At 37.2% G+C, this 17,073-nt stretch overlaps 2 protein-coding genes across 4 annotated transcripts; both read right to left on the bottom strand.

The window, feature by feature from the left end:
* Window positions 1-1,486: 1,486 nt before the first annotated feature.
* On the bottom strand, window positions 1,487-9,196 carry LOC125214217 (cation-chloride cotransporter 1-like). Its single transcript, XM_048115147.2, has 13 exons — window positions 8,851-9,196; window positions 7,944-8,072; window positions 7,682-7,760; window positions 6,965-7,056; window positions 6,213-6,327; window positions 5,961-6,061; window positions 5,782-5,843; window positions 4,973-5,212; window positions 4,713-4,827; window positions 3,852-4,046; window positions 3,050-3,450; window positions 2,754-2,915; window positions 1,487-2,660 (listed from the first exon to the last, which is right to left on the bottom strand). The coding sequence occupies exons 1-13, from the start codon at window positions 9,045-9,047 to the stop codon at window positions 1,576-1,578; spliced, it is 2,973 nt and encodes a 990-aa protein (XP_047971104.1). The 5' UTR covers window positions 9,048-9,196; the 3' UTR covers window positions 1,487-1,575.
* A 2,440-nt stretch (window positions 9,197-11,636) lies between these two features.
* LOC125211717 (BTB/POZ domain-containing protein At1g30440-like) lies at window positions 11,637-15,312 on the bottom strand. 3 transcript variants are annotated; one of them, XM_048111626.2, is made up of 5 exons: window positions 14,892-15,312; window positions 14,644-14,753; window positions 13,829-13,898; window positions 12,449-13,654; window positions 11,637-12,331 (listed from the first exon to the last, which is right to left on the bottom strand). In XM_048111626.2, exons 2-5 carry the CDS (start codon window positions 14,700-14,702, stop codon window positions 11,792-11,794), a joined length of 1,875 nt encoding a protein of 624 aa, XP_047967583.1. In that variant the 5' UTR covers window positions 14,703-14,753; window positions 14,892-15,312; the 3' UTR covers window positions 11,637-11,791. The 3 variants fall into 3 exon arrangements, with proteins under 3 accessions (XP_047967583.1, XP_047967582.1, XP_088923296.1); XM_048111625.2 differs by having other exon boundaries at window positions 14,644-14,704; window positions 14,892-15,311; XM_089067170.1 differs by lacking the exon at window positions 14,892-15,312 and having other exon boundaries at window positions 12,449-13,665; window positions 14,644-14,707.
* Window positions 15,313-17,073: the final 1,761 nt, after the last annotated feature.

Here is a 17,073-nt window from a genome sequence, read left to right on the forward strand (position 1 = left end):
AACCGCGAGGTCTCCCCCACGCCGAGGTGTGCATACGACGGTGAACGAGAGGATCGAAAGAAGACACATAATGCGCGATACAAGAGCCCACACTGAGCTACAAAAAGATCTAATCAATCACATTTGGGCGAAATTCGGCAACGAGTAGTGCGTCTTTTTAATTTTATTGATTTTAATTGTGTAATTTTTAATTTTTAGGATTTTAATTGTGTAATTTTTAATTTTTTTGTAATTTGTAATAGTATTTTGGGTATTTTTAATGCATTTTAATATTGTGGAAATGTTTTTATTTAAATTGAATAATAGAATGGTGGGACTCTTGAGCTTGTCCTTAGCTAAGAGCATGGATGTGGGTGTTGTGCTCATAGCTAAGGACAAGGAGTAAAAGTGGGTCTGGGCCCACTTCCATGCTCTTAGCTAAGAGCACGGATGTGGATGCTCTAAATACTAAAAAAAAAAATTAAATGCTATGAAATCGAAAAAGAAAAACAATTTTCAATATATTCACATTTAAACAATGAAACAAAATTATTGTATATCAACCGACCGGTTCCTTTTATACACGTCGTAATCCAAAATTAAGATCAAATCTATATCATTAAATTTTAAAATAAGTGGATGAGATCAAACTCTACGAATTTCAATTAATAGTCACAATATATCAACAAAAGATCATTCTATTATCATATCATAATTTTCATATTTTTTTGTTATATCAACATAGTGCATTACAAATATCAACACAAGCACACGAAAATATCAGCATCGCTTTAATGAGATTTTACATGCATATATTGAAACTTTTTAATGTATTCGTTGATAAAAAAAATATGTTTATCAACATATACAAACACTGAAACAAAATTAGTACTCCCTCCGTCCCATAATAGATGTCACACTTTAGTTTGTCCCACAAAAGATGTCACATTTCCTCTTTTGAAAAAAGTTTCCTCTCACATCAATTATAAAATTATAATTTTTCTCACCACTTAACACACAAAATAACATCTTCTAAAATCTCGTGCCATCTCCTAAGTGTGACATCTACTATGGGACGGATCAAATTTTATCATCCGAACGTGGTCGGAACATATGTAATTGAGATATCTTTAGAATCCTTATAAAATTATATTTTTTGCAAAAAAAAAATAATTTAAATCGAGAGCTACATAAATTTAAAGTTTTGGAATAATTTTGATAAGAGAGAATTGACATTAATACCCTTTAATTTTATTTAATAATTATTTAAATTTAAAATTTAATCCATCAACCACTTATATCTCCTAATCTAGTTCTTATTAATTTTGAATTGCTAATTAGCAATTGATCGCATCTCTCAACCTACGTGTTTAGCTTACTGGAATTAAAAAACTCTGGCCATAAAATTGTTAAGTATAAATATTAGTACAATAATATATCAACAAAATTTCGCTTTAGCCACAGCTCTAGTTCGAATACAAAGAGATGATAGTGAATCAAAATAACATATCGCAGAATATATCTTTCTATTTTTTTCCTTTTCATTAAGGGATAAAAATGAGTTTAAATGTAAAGTGAAAAAAGAAAAATGGAAAACTATGTAAACAAAGTCACAACATCTCTACGATATCCTCGCACTATCAAAAGCCTGGGCACATTCTCAACCAACAGATCCATATACTCCATGTAAAAATATGCAGGGTGGTTCAGTGGCGGCGGAGGGAGACTGACGAGCACCACCGCAGCCATCCTCGAGTACCGGAGTATTGTCGAGTTCAGCTTCAGAGTGGTGTACAGGAACTTCTCCACTTGCTGCTCGTTGACGACGACCTGCTTCCCGTCAGCCATCAGCGGAGCACCTTCTTTCCGAGCTCTCTCCTTCATTTCGCTGAGATAAGCACCGATTCTCTCCTGAGAGGAGGCGAATGCCTCAACTGATTCGTCCTGCTGCTGCTCCGCTTGGGGATCCCACGACTTCATCGAGATGACAATCACCTCCGCTTGCATGCGAAGGTCGTAGAGGAACTTCTTGACGTCGGCCTTGAGTTCCTCTGCATCTGAATCCTCCTCCGCGATGCAGAAAACCTGAATCTTGCAGCTCTCAAAGCTTTCCTTCGTGAGGAGGAGCTGGGAGAGAAGCAGCATCAGACCACCGTCTCGTACAATCCAGTACAGATCGATGGTCCCGTACTGTCTTTGGTACTCATTAGGCCACTCGTCGAGACCCTTGACAATGACAACAGCCTTGTTCGCCACAATGCAATCGTTTATAATCCCCACGAAAGTGGCCGGTATTTCAGTCAGATTTTCCCGGCGCCAAATCTCAGGGTACCGCATCACTATGATGTTGGGCTTTAGATTGCCGAGACCCATAGTCTGGACAATTCCGCGAAACCCTTCGGACATGCTAGGCGCAACGACTATCTCTGCAACTCCTTCACATCTTTTGTATTCTATGTAGGTACTAAGGGCCCTGCAGGCAACCTTTGCATCCTCGGCACATTCTTGATAGTCACCGTCAAGGATAGAGACGAACATGGACATTCCCCTGCCTTTCTTCTTCATACAATTGGCAAAATCTGCAAGTTTCGGATGGCACGGCACATTCTCCGGCAACTTTCCCCATGGCCGGCAGAATATGAGGGGGATAGGGTACCAGTTCTTGGGATGCACCTGATTTGCTGCATTTGAAAGTCTGATGAATGAGCAAAGGATTTTATATAGTGTTATCAAAGATATGAAATGAGTGATTATAAGGGAAAACGCAAACAAACCTCCTAAAGATCGTAGGCTACGGAGAGCGAGCTGAAAGTATGCACTCTTAAAACCATCACCCCAGTCGCCTGCTTTTCCTTTGATGCTTACATAGTAATATATGAGTGTTGCTAAGGCTAAAGAGATCACTGTGAATGTCCAAGAAATCAAAAACATGATAACTGCAGTACAAAATTTAAGTTAGAATACATGAATATTTATGTTGTGCAAAGAGCTGAAACATAACTTATGGAGTATTTCAGTAATATAATTGCACAAAAGACCAAATTCTATGTAGTATGGCATGGAAACTAACCTATACATATGACAGCCCCGAAAAGAGAGAGACTCCAGTGGTGAAACTTCCATCGGGGACGCCAGCTGGGAGCATCTAAAAGATCCAAAAGAAAGCAGGACAAATTTACGCCCCCGTAGCACAGGAGGTAGAACATTGTGATAGTTGGGGTAATAAGGTCCAGATTGCCAATGATTACACATCCGATACAGATCAAGGCTGTAAACAGGGTAGCGGCGTGAGGTTCATTTCCATCTGCCACTTTGAAGTAATTAAGGACAGGTAGAATATCATCATTAGCTATTGCTGCAAGAAGCCGGGGAGCACCGGTCAAGCTCTGTAGAGCAGCACCTAAGGTTGATAGAATAATGCCAAGATATGTGATTCCAGGGATAGGCCAAGCAACAGTCGCTGTAAGTAACCTGAAAACAGGCTCAGTAAAGCTCAAGCAGAAGACATTTACCCTCATTATCATGAATATGTATATGATTATCACTCACTCACTGGAATCCTTGATCATTCATTAAACATGATAGTTCATTTGCAAGCAACAATACTTTACCAGAATTCAAAACCCCACAAAGAGTAAAATGTGAAACACAAGATACATCATTTAATATGCTGAACAAGAGGATATAGCTATCCCACAGTGATAATACAATGAAAGGTATAGGGATGTTGATCCCCAGAATGACCTAAGAATAAGGAATCACATAAACATAGTCAAAAACAGGTAGAACATATAATAGCTACAAAATCTAGGCAAGAAATGACAAGCAGCAAAGCATCTAGCAATAACTAACCAGAATTTACATACTAGTACCTGTCTGTCAGAAGCTTATCCCTGGTTGCCAGAGCTCCAAAAAATAGAACAGTAATCAGATATAGAACTGAAGTCGAAACAGTTGCAGCTAAGGTCCCAACAGGAATTGAGCGCTGAGTGTCCTTAAGTGAGGCAGACCGATTTGAACCTGCCATAATCCCCGTTACAGCAGGGAAAAAGAGGCCTACCAGTGCGCTGACAAATAATAGAAAAGGTAGCAGTTAGAATACAAATCGGATGGTTCCCTACGTCCATCTTCAACAATCCAAGCATCACTAGCACACACTCATATTCAACTATAATATCATTACAGACAGTTATGAAGTCCAATATATAGGTCACCCCCATTTCTGTAGTAGGAGTAGGATATCAACAACCAGCTTCAGAAAGGCATTACAGAAATTTCCCATGATGCAAAACATATGTATGTCCAAGCATATATTTTAGAACTCAAAGTGCTCAGGTGTTCTCATAATCTCATCTGATTGTGCAGAGAAAGCATCTAGTCACATTTAGCAAGCCTCACACGTAATGCAATGTGGAAGCACACTTAAAAGGACAGTGAACCACTATCTTGCCAAATTGATGACCTCTGAATTACTTATAGCAAGAGTATTTTCTAGAAATCAAATACTATATGAAAACTAGATCTACATGGCAAAAGGAGAAATTGTTATCAAAGTTAGCATTTTGGATAAAACTATCTGTTAATTAAGAATGTTGCTCATGACACAACAGAAATAGGCTAGAAAGAAGCACCATACTTATTTGGAAAGACTGACCATTCAGTCCCTGAACAAGACAAAAGAAGTGCAAGTGGAGACTGGAGAAATAAAAAAAGAGTTCTTTTAGAATCCTCACTTGAAATCCCAGTATATTTTCCCATTAGGATCTGGGACTCCAGCATGGTTAGTTGTCTGATAGGCTGAACCCCAATTATCTCTGAAAGATTTCAAACTCAAGCCAGTGATTCCCTCTGTTTAACGCACGGGGACACATTAAGTCATCAAAGAGGAAAAAATACAGCCAGGACAATACCGAAACCCGTAATTGTGCCTCCCTCCCCAAGAGAAAAATAATAATTAATGAAACATACAAATAACATGAGCATAGAAACTCACCAGTCGGATCATCTTTTCTCGCCAAAAATATCCCAATAAATATGCAGAACAATGAGAAAACAACTGGTACAAGAAAGGCTGGTGCGACTCGGTTGATTATTTTGACTCCACCAAATACTATGAAACATAGGATGATTGTCACAACCACCCCATAGACTTGCAAATCGTGTAAATTTGGGCTTGTAACAGCAACAGTTTGCGTGACATCTGTGCCATTTACCACCATAAGAGTAGGTGTATCTACAAAAACCATAAACAGAGTTTCAGCATAAAATCATAAGGTTGACACTAGCTCAAGGAAACATTTCTATCAAACACATGGTTTTATCAGTAAGATGTTTCCATTCATTTAAAATTAACTTGCCAGCACCCTTCATAAATCATAATCTAGATGAACCTCAATGAGTATAAGGGATCTTGAGAGAATAGATTGAATTATCAATCCCATGCTTCATTTCAGTGTTTAAAACAGATAAACAGGCTTATAGCTAAGAAATGGAAGAATGAGAAATAAAAATGCAACATTACTGCAGGCCATCAAAAATACGCTAGACATAATAGATTCATCTGTTGGAAAGTAAGAAACCACTTAACAACATTTCTAATTGCACATGAAGGAGACTAGTAATACTGCAATTATAATTATACTCTCCCTTTTCCTGATAGCCAGTAGGTAGCATAATCAGGATTTGAATTGATAACAATAACTTTGGAGCAAGTTGCAACAAAAGGGAACCACATATTTAGAAGGTTAAACAAAAAATAAAGGAACCTATAAACATTTTACAAGATTACTGGAGGGGATTTACCTCTAAATATCCCTGCTGCAGGTATAGCATTAAGGAAGGTCTCCACAGCTCCTAAGACATAACTGTGTCAAAAGAACATATTTAAGCATAAAAAGTCAAGAGGCACAGTTGTTAATTGTGTCAACTATGAAATATGAAAAGAGCAGGCAAACCCACAAGTATAGCTTCAGTATACTCACAGTGCACCTGCTACTGCATTTCCAAGGAAAAAGCATAAACCAATGCTCACTCCAACCTCTGGACCCAAGGCACGGCCAATAAGATAATAAGGCCCCCCTCCCTGAATAACAATATATAGTTCAACAATGCTGTAAGAGTCGATCGACTTACCAAAGTGAACTGTATCAAAGTTCATGTATTGGGTAATCACTAAATGCATCTATCTACGAGAAAGCAATTTTACCAATAAACTTCATATGTAAATGCAATACCTTCATTGCACCATTAGTAGCGATTGCGCTCAAAGATATAGTCGTGAGAAAAGTACATGAACCACAGAAGGCAACCAGCAATAATGACTGACCAATCCCAGCCATACCCACAATCCTAAAGTTACACAGGTAAATCAGAATATAGTTCGTAGATAATAATATAAAGAACAGAACTACAATAAATGGTGTGCGGGCTTGTATTACTGGTTAAGAACAAACCAATATAGAGATTGGATTGTCCACACAGCCCTAATCCTGACAGGTCTATATAGTAATGTTATACTCCCTCCGTCCCACTTTAGGAGTCCCATTTGAGTTAGGCACGGATTTTAAGAAATGTAAATGAAAGTTGGTGAAAAAGGATAGTGGAATATGGGTTCCATTTTTATATATTAGTTTTATAATAAAATGTGAGTGAAATAAGGTTAGTGGAATGTGGGGCCTATTACCATTTATGGAATATTCTAACCGGGACTCCTAATGTGGGACGGACTAAAATGGTCAACCAGGACTCCTAAAGTGGGTGGAGGGAGTATACAATTAAAAATTCTTATGGTATTTTGTGAACTGGAGTCGTTCAACATAAATTCAACTCCATGCCAAACCCTGTAAGTATCTCCTTAGAATAAAACGAACAAACTACAAATAAGAAAAGATTTATCATAGCAAATTTCATATGATTATACATACACGTACTCAAAAGAGTATTCAGACTCAGACTATTCAGCACAGAAATTGAGAAATTGTCTTACCATGAAAATCTGATGTAGTAGATAATTCCCAAAATATTTTGAAGACAGGGCACAAACACACCCATCATAGTCCCCATTTTGACATTGTTTCCCTGTTAACAACTTATATGCTTCAGAGGACATTGATAAAAAAAAAAAGTAGTAGAGTACTAGTTTCTACAAGACGTGCATTCTATTTTCATTACCAAAATGTGTATTAAACTTTGAATTCTTGGTAACAGCATAAACTTTCAGTTCACTCTGATTGCCTAGCTATAAGGGGAGAACACAAAGGGACAATTTGGAATTCTGAGTCATTAGGAAAACCAAAACTTTATTCTAGTTCAAAAGGATATGACACATTCATAAAACTAAGTAAACCGGGACAAATGAACATTTCCGTTTGGCATCCACCTAACCCAAAAATCTGATTTTAGATAAGGAGAGGCAATCAACCTACAGAGGACACTAATCTAAAATTATAAATTCTTCTCTCAAGCTATAAGTATAATTTACGTTTTTGGGAACTTTTTCATCAATAGTCCAGCTTCCTATAACACTTAATATAGTTTGGAGCTGTTGCATCATCTTGCAATAAACAGTGGCAAAGTACAGTATGAGATGCTATAATGAAAAGCATGAGCACAACCTTAATAAACCTGGGCCTTATCACCAAAAGTATTAAGAGAGAACCAAATATTCAGAAGGAACACAACTAGTACCAATATGCACTGGTACCTTAGGACGCTCAACATGAATAGGTGCATCTTCTCCATCTCTAGGACTAGAGGGCGCCTGCTGCTGGTCACTTGCCATGCTAAGAAATGAACACAATCAACAAAAGAATTCAGACTAAGTCTATGACTAAAACAAACAAAAGAACACAAATCAGAAAGAAGATAGACAATCCTCATACCACGTTATTATTAGAAAGAGTCACAAATGATTCCTCAAATCTTTCATGAAAATATGAACGAAAAATTTATCTTTCACGCCATACCTTTTAAGGCCCAAAATATTGACAAGTGAGTCAAAACCAAATAATTCCAGCTTCGATTCAGGATGTGAGCCATTGATGTCTCTATCATTAAGTTGTAACCCATCTTTTCCATCAGAAGCCACTTTTACTCTACAAATGAACGAGGGTCAGGCAAACATTGAACTTACTGATAAAGGAATATGACTAGAAAATAATTACTAAACAAGATATCCATAAGCACCATGCCATGAAACCATGCCCCAAGCACAAAGCAATCGATACAACCAATTCACAAGACCTATATAAAAATGGGAACAACCACAAAAACATGCATCTCGCACTCACCCATTAAAATATTATGAACAAAACAATATGAGGAAATCATTCCTTATACATAACTATCTTTAACATTTATAAGCTCCAGGATAGCAGCAGGCGAGTATTGATGGTAAAACCAAAAACCTCCTAAAATAAAGAATTGTAGCATATTCACATAACTGTTGTATTGCAGGAACCTACCAATCTAAGCAAAGAAGTCAAAATACAATGACAAGCACATTAAACCAAAATACTGAAGCATAATCAGAAATCGGTGATGAGAACCAACTGTCAAAGTCAGAACAAGAGGTTTTTTGCTTCAATACCATCTAATTCTTCACTACTATATTCTCATAAAACCCCTCTCCAATACTAAATCGCAGAATACAAAGCCTATCCAAGTTTGGTAAAAAACTGTATCCATGATCACCATCAGACCTAACAAAACCAGCTCAATTAAGCTCAGAACGAACAGAAAACAAGCAAATTCACAGCTTCAGCAAGTCCACAGCTTTTATTCTTCTAAAACACAACACGCTTGCACAAAAAATACAGCGAACAGAAGCGCGATCCCAATCCAAACACTCAAATCAAGTCAAACGAGAGTTACTTCAGATTACTGGAATCGGTAAGCGAAGCGGAGGACGAAGCGCGGGCGATAGGATCGATCGACGACATTTCGAGGACGGCTCGATCGTTGTCGTGCGCGAACACTGGGCGGTACTGGCGGCCTCCCAAACCCCTTCCCGCCGCAAACTCATTTTCGTCCGCCGCCTCTATCTCGACGTCATTGTTGTCATCCGCCATTGCATTGATTCAATTGAGGTGGATCCAAATCCCTCGAAATTGTAAGGGTTTAGAATGGGGGGAAAAGAAAGGGATTCAGATCTACGAGGAAGGAAACCAATTTGACAGTTCGCACAAAAAGAGATTGAATGTTAGGATCTCTAACTGATAGTGGCGCGTGACTGCCACTGTACTGAGTCGGCCAGTTCCCTGCGGTTCTGTACAGTTAATTTATGTGATTATTTTACTTGACATGTGTTAATTTTCAATCTGAAATGAAGTACACTATTTATATTGATATATAGTGGAGTAATTATTATTTCCTCTGAGGCGGTTTTTTTGTCAGGGAGACTAAGAAAAATTGTGTTAGGTGGCTTAAGTAAAAAAAGAATAAAGTGAAAAATAAAAAGGGTAGAGAGAAAAAATTAAGAGAAAAAAAAGTAAGTGTGAAAAAATGTATTGACTTTTACTTAAAAAAAGGAATGACTCTATTAGAGCATCCGCAATGGTAGGCTAGCCATCGGCTAGCCGATTGACGTGGCTAGCCGATCGGCTAGCCGAACCATTGGAGTAGGCTAGCGGGAAATCGGCCAAAATTTCGGCGTGGGCTAGCCGATCACGTTGCGCTGGCCGCCATTGTGGCGTGCCGATCGGCCAGCGATCGGCCAGCGCTATTTTTTAATTTTTTTAATTTTTTTTTTTGAAAAAATATATAATGTATTTTTTAAATGTTTTTTTATGAATTTTTTTTTAATTATGTAATTTTTAAATAGGCACACAGACGACGGGCTAGACCCAATACAAATTTAAGACCTAAAACAGAAACATGTCATACCGTCGGGCCGGGGGCCTCTCCGCGCCCCCGAACCCCCATGGCAAGGGGGCGTCGCCCCCCTTGACCCCCTGACTCGCTGACCGCGAGACCCCCGTTCGGCTAGCGGCAAACTATAATGGATTCAAAGCATATTAACATTTGTTAATGTATTTTTTAATAAATTAGTGAGGAGTAGAGTGGGGCGGTGGCTCGTGTATGGAAGCCCGAATTTTATTTTATTATGTAATTTTTTTTATTTTTGGTTAATGTACTTTTTTTGTTTAAATAAAATTAACGAATTTTTTCAGTATATGTGTCGTAAATTTAATTCCGCAAATGTAGTATATTTTGAATTATTTTTATTGCGGCTGGCCTATGGCTAGCCTATGGCTGGCCTAAATCTGATGTGGCAGGTGGTTTTTTTAGTGTTGCTGAAGTGGCAGGGGAGAGAATGGCTGGCCTATGGCTGGCCTACCGACTATTGCGGATGCTCTTACTATGGAATGTACCAAAATGACAAAATGACTTTATTCCTATGGAAACGAGGGAGTACTACTTGAGAGTCGACTGCCAAAATATCGACATGAATTTTGTTAATTAAGTTACCAAAGTTATTATCATTGTGATTTTTGATACGATTGTTCAATTAATAAATGGATTGGGACAAAAGTTAGAAGTGTGTCCTAGTGTTAAATATTAGGACAAATTTTAGGTATAAAGGTAGTAGCAATTGATACTTGATGTAAATGGTATAATAAGGCGAGTTGGATTAAAATTATGAAATTTGTGACGCTAATTAGAGAAAATTGAATTGAAATTTTCATGAGTTGGATTAAAATTATGAAAATTGTTGACGCAAATTAGAGAAAATTGAATTTAATTGAATTCTAGAAATAACACCACTACTACTAGGCATAATTAACTGATTTATTCGTTGTTGGGCCAAGTAAATTTTGGTAGGCTTGACTTTTCTCTTTTAATAGGATAATTAGAATGGATTTATTTAATTAAGATGGTGTTATTAGAGCGCGCTTAGACGATAATTCGTTGTTATATTAAGTTGATGGACAGTTTTTCTCAAGAAGAATGTACATTTTTCTAAATTAGAATGAAAATTGTATTTAAGATGTTATTACGACGTAGACAATAATTTGTTAGTATTATATTAATATGATACGCATGTATATTTGAGGTGCATTAGAATAAAAATTATAATTAAGATGATAACTACAATATATATAGCTCTTCTAAAACAATCATTTTATGGACAAAACATATCATTTTTGCTAAAATATCATTGTATATATGCTAAATTTATGTCATCTTGAAACTATCATTTTATTGACAAAATGTACTCCTATCATTTATGCTAAAACTATTATTGTATACTGAATTTATATCATATTAAGTACGGGTATCATTTTGTACATGTATATCATTTTATTGATGAAGAGTATATTTTTATAGAAACATAATCATTTTATTGATCGTAAACGTCATTTTATACATGAGGAGAGAATATCATTTTATCAAGACAAACATTGTTTTATACATGTTGAAAACAAATCATTTTATTCGTTACAAGTATCATTTTTATATGGTTATTATAGTTATCAGCATAAATATGAGATATGATCAAAGCTGTGTATATTAGATTATAAAGTTATTTTGATAGGCAGTTTTTTCTCAAGAAGAATGTTTATTTTTCTAAATTACAATGAGAATTGCATTCAAGATGTTATTACGATGTAGACAACAATTTGTTATTATATTAACCTATGTTAGATATCAAAGAATTGTAGAATGGGCTAGACTAAGCCCTCTTCTAGGCACGGAAACATTTGATACAATGCACGTTCATATGTCGCAAAGTCAATGAGTCGTCGTCTCCGACTCTGAATCTCGAAGCAGATTCGGATTCGGAGACGCTATTATAAATAAATACACGAACTTAAACATCCGAAGTCGGTCTGTTCTTCTTCTTCTTCTCCTTCTTCCTTTGCTTGTCTCGAGATTTCTCATTACCCTCGACACGATCGTTCTGCTTGCTAACAGATCCCTCTTGCGCGCTGCACATCTGAGACTTCAACCCAAGCTTCTTTGACGCGTTTCCCCAAATGCTCCATTTCTTCGCACGCCCCAAGCTCCCGATCTCCTGCCTCATGTTCGAGCACTCCTTCTCAAGCTCGGATAACCTACTTCTCATGCTATCCATGCCTGCCTTCAGCGCGTGGTTCTCCCTCATGCCTGTGGCCGTCCAGCCTCCTTCGTTTGGCGCTTGTCTTGAGACATCAAGGCTGTCGGAGACGAGCAGGCAGCCAGCCACGGAAGTCCTCAGCTGCAGCTGCTCGAAGAACAGGACTTGGATGACTGTTCTCAATGGGAGCCTCTCGTTCTGAGCTGCATGGGTGCACGCTTCTAACGAGAGTTTCTGGCAGTCGATCAGCCGGCAGAGGTGGTCCCTATCGGAATCCGCTAGCCACGGATGCGACTACGGATACAAAAAAAAGCGAGCAACGAATCATCAAATGCCTCACCACAATCAACCAAGCTCAATGTGCTATGTGCAATGTGAACTAAGAAAGGAAGGTAAGCATGGTGTTTGTACCTTTAGATAAATGTCGATCGCTCGATAAAGCCCGTCATCCAATGGCCGGGCATACTCTGGGATGGCGGCAGCAAGAGACTGAAACTTTGGGAGCTTCAGATTGACATCCGGAGCAACCTCGGCAAGGTAGCCATCGATGAGCTTGGCAACCATCGTAATAGGTGTTAGTGATGGCGAGCCAATTAGTTGGCCTTCGTCGAAGGAGCCCGGGGAGGCGGCCACCTGATCCATAGCCAAGAAATGATCAAGAACACGCGACACACAGTCGACATCGTACAATGTCTCCATTGAGTAGGAGAAAGTCGGCAACAAGAGATCCTCGAGCGCTGCCTGATCGAGCTGCAAACCTATCTGTTTCTCAAGATTCGACACACACGAGGAGCTAGCTCGAAGAATCCTAGCTGTTTTGAGCAAACCAAAGAGGAACTTTGACGGTACGATGCCCTTCTCCAACGGCAGCAAGTAATTGATCTCTTCAACGAGAAGCTTCTGATCCTCCTCCGACAGCGACCCCACCAGTTGATTTTTCGGCACGGTGGGGCCACGATGCCGGTGTAGTCCTGGTAGGTACTTTTTCGAGTATGAATTTAGGGAGCCAGCGACGAGTTCTGGCTTCACACCTTGAGACTCCATAGCGAGAATCAACCTTTTGTAGAGTGGAAAACTTAAAACAGATGCATCATCGTACCACCAATCTTCCGAAATCGAGCTCTTTGGTCGAGCACCCGTGCTTATCCCGTTCCACAACATGCTCCCCCCGGGGCTCTGCAACAGGCCTCCACGCTCCATCACGGGCCATCCCAACAAATTCTGCTCCGTACACACCTTGGCAGCCAAAGAGTCAATGCATCGTCTTGGAATATCGAGTTTCTCAGCGTGGGAGAGGATATTGTCACAGGTCTGGAGGGCCCACAATGAATCGCTCCAGTTGTCGAGAACCACCTGGTCGAGGAAGCTCTCCGTTTGAGTGATGAGATTCCCCTCGCCATACTCTTCGGTCATCTCAAGATGCTCGGCTGCACAGCGGAGGTACACGACATTTGCAGCAGTGAGTTCAAGCTTGACCCCGTAGCAAAACTTGGCTACTGTCTCGAATGTGTTTGCTCCACCAGGGATGTCGGGTAGCTTGATGACACAGCCGTCCTCTCCTTGGGACGCCTCTTCAATGAGGCATTCCATAACTCCACTTCGTGAAAGCAATGGAAACTACAACAAAACTAACATGATTCAGAAACTATGAGGGTTCATTTGAAGCTAAATATACTAAACTTGAGGTGTAATAACAAGAAACACAAATTTTCTCATAGATAAGCCAATTGTGAGAAATTACAACTCTTGGCATCAATGTATCATAAAAGAGAATTTAAGAAAAAATAATACCTTGTGAAGATGGAACGACATTTCCCCAATTTCGACAACCACATCACTTGGAAGACCACTTGTGCAAAACCTACAATGTATAAGAAAAATTTTAACTTCAAAACTAAGACATTTTAATGATCAAATCATTGTTAACGAGAATCAAAAGAATGTGTTCCATGTGGCCATTTAAGAAATCCGTCTTCGTTAACTCAAATAAAGTTTGAAACGAACATCATTGCTCGAAGACCGATCTTTTCACTTTAACATGGTAAGAAAAACAACCTTCCTACTAAATTACTTAGATCCAGAGAACTTGACAGAGTAAAAATGCTATCCCTAATCACAGTATTTCAAAAAAAAATCGTGTTTTTCATTCGCCATTGTAGAGAAGCATCTTCAACCAACAGCACAAAAACTCAACCATAATCGCTCGCATACAAATCCAATCATTTGAAGAGAGCTCAATGCCATTGTCAATTCGTCATTATGTGCATTCATTCCCTTACAATATCATGCTAAAATTAGAAAATTACCACATATGAATGAGCCACATAAATCTAACACCAAATCAATCAAACAAAGGTCAATGCCATTGATGGATGATGGAGATAAGACTCGACTAAGCATAGGCAGGTTCCATAGAGGAATTCGACACCACATTTTCAAGAACATAACTTTAGATTAAACAGAAAATCAAACAACACTAGAAGAGGTGCTTCTACTTGCAAAACTACACTCATTTCATAAACAAAGGTACCAAATTACAGATCCCATCTTCATTATACCTACAAAATTAAAAAGCAAAACAAAAATTCATGTTTCAGGAAACGCACCAAGCTTGTCCTTGCCTCTGAAAAGCATTAGTTTTGGATCCCAGCTTCACACAAGCCATTTCTGCACAATGCAACCAAATTCAAGATGTAATCCCAAAATCTGAATCCAACTGTCTCCAAAAACCCACCAAATTCACAACATCAGCGCAAAAATGAGTGAAAAAAAAAATCAACAAATCTGTAAAAACCCAGTTCACAACAATCAAGAATGCCTCAAAGCTGAAGATCCCAACTCATAAAGACTCCACCTTTACAATGAAGACCACAATAAATGCAGCAGAAGTGTTTCACAATCCAAGCCCCAAGAAAAAAGTGCTCAATTCTCTCTCATTTTTCCGTCCCACAAATAAAACTCAGTCTGCAAAATGCCATCAAATCTTCGAGAAAGACGCAAGTATTTCTTTAACAAAAAGAAGATTCTAAAGCTCGGCCCTTTCCGCTTGAATGAGACACCGAATTGCTCATAACTAGTAGTACTATTAAACAAACAGTTGGAGTGCAGATTAAGTTAAAAAAAAGAGGCAATTCGAAACTCGAAAACAGGTTTAAGAAAACAATGCCTGAAAGTACATCACATAGAGATTCCAAAAATGATTTATACTATATGAATATTGAATACTCCTATTATTTGTATAATTTAAGCGCTCACTGAATAGTAAGAGTGTGATATCTGAATATCATAATCAAGATTCCATTTTTAATTTTTTGCTCAAATTTGTTTTAAATTATTTTCTTCAACGTTTTTCTTCCTTGTTTGGGAATTGGGTTTACTCAGTAACTGAGCAATTGAGAAATTGCATTGAATATTTATTAATTAATCATGAAATTGTGGATAAGGAGACAATTCGGCTGATCTTCATTTTGGGTCAAAGATTTATACTTAACTACATTTATAAGTGGAATATAGAATTTAATTTGTACTTGTAAGGAGTGAAAGAATAAAAAATGGTAAACCGAGAATTTAGGTGAATTAAGAATAATACTAGTAATACTAATATAATGGCCAATATAAATCTAGTATAGTTCCTTCATAGGAGAATCTGGCCTTTTTTCTTTGAACCTTGTAATCATCTTCTAGAAATGTCTGTTTGTGATGCAGTGTCTAAGGTGTATTGTATACGTGCGTGTATTCAGTGATTGTGTAGCATGCAGTTTAGTGTGTATATGTAGTGTGCGCGCGCGCAATGTGTATCGTTGTGTGAATATATTTTTCAGACTCAATATCACTTACTTCATTTTATCAAATAAAATATTTGAAATTAAATTCTACTAATTTAATTAATTTGAAATCAATTCTATAGAATTTTGTTTCCAATTCAATTTTATAAAATTTCAATTCTACATGCCAAATATGTCTTTAAAAATAATCTAGATTTCATTGTTTAAACCTAGTATAAAATTCTTTATTGTCATATGACACGTGGAAATACATGATTATCATCTCTAGAACGAAATTGACACAAGGTCGTTAAGAAAATTTTGCATTGTTTTTTATATTTGTAATCAAGAATAATTACTGCTTTGTAGGAGTATTTATTAGTATCATTTATATACAATGGTGTATGGGAAATAAATGTAAATGAAAGTTACAGATTACGGCAACTTACAATTGTTGTTATATAAATTATACTCCCTCCGTCCCACATTTGGAGTCACTTATTGTTATGGCTCGGATATTAAGAAAGAGTTGAAGTGTGTAATAAATGAAGTGAGATGGTAGAGTGTGTAATAAATGAAGTGAGATGGTGGAGTTGGTTGAAGGTGGGTCCCTTTTGACTTTTGATTTTTGTTTTGATTTATTTTAATGTAGATAATGACATTTTTATGTAATTTTGATGAAGAATGGAGTAAAATTGTATAACCAAATATGGAAAATTCTAAAAGTGACTCTTAAACTGAGACGGACTTTTATGGCAAAAAGTGACTCTTAATCTGAGACGGAGGGAGTATATATTATCAATAGCTAACTAATTACTAATCTTAAATTAAGATCAAATCTTAACCATTAGATTAAGAGATTTATTGGTTAAAATAATGTCATACGGATTATATTTTTAATTAAAAAATTATTAAATAAAATTAAAGGATATTAATGTTAATTCACTTTCATTAAAATCACCTTAAAACTTTAAATTTACGTAACTCTCTCGATTTAAATTAGTTTTTTTTTAAAATATATCAAATTAAAGATAATTTTATAAGGATCCCAACGAGATCTCAATTGCATACGTTCTGACGACGTCCGGATGATGAAATTTGATATTTTTTATTTTAGTTTTTGTAAATATTGATAATCAGATTTTTATCAACAAATAAATCAAAGAATTTCAATATAATGCATATAAAATTTCAATAAAATCATGTAAAAATCTCAATAAATATGTGTTGATATTTTCTTGTACTAGTGTTGATATTCTTATGTCATATTAT

This window comes from Salvia hispanica, chromosome 3 (genome assembly GCF_029641045.1).
Source record: "Salvia hispanica isolate PSC_SH4W2 chromosome 3, Shi_PSC_v1, whole genome shotgun sequence".
In the NCBI taxonomy this organism is placed as follows: domain Eukaryota; kingdom Viridiplantae; phylum Streptophyta; class Magnoliopsida; order Lamiales; family Lamiaceae; genus Salvia; species Salvia hispanica.

Coding starts and splice junctions, on each gene's coding strand:
- LOC125214217 (XM_048115147.2), bottom strand. CDS start 9,047: ATGGCGGATGACAACAATGACGTCGAGATAGAGGCGGCGGACGAAAAT. Junction 2,916..3,049: donor CGGGGCTGTCATATGTATAG/GTTAGTTTCCAT, acceptor TTTGTACTGCAG/TTATCATGTTTTTGATTTCT. Junction 2,661..2,753: donor TAGCCTACGATCTTTAGGAG/GTTTGTTTGCGT, acceptor TTTCAAATGCAG/CAAATCAGGTGCATCCCAAG.
- LOC125211717 (XM_048111626.2), bottom strand. CDS start 14,702: ATGGCTTGTGTGAAGCTGGGATCCAAAACTAATGCTTTTCAGAGGCAA. Junction 13,899..14,643: donor CAGAGGCAAGGACAAGCTTG/GTGCGTTTCCTG, acceptor TATACATTGTAG/GTTTTGCACAAGTGGTCTTC. Junction 12,332..12,448: donor CGATCGACATTTATCTAAAG/GTACAAACACCA, acceptor TTGTATCCGTAG/TCGCATCCGTGGCTAGCGGA.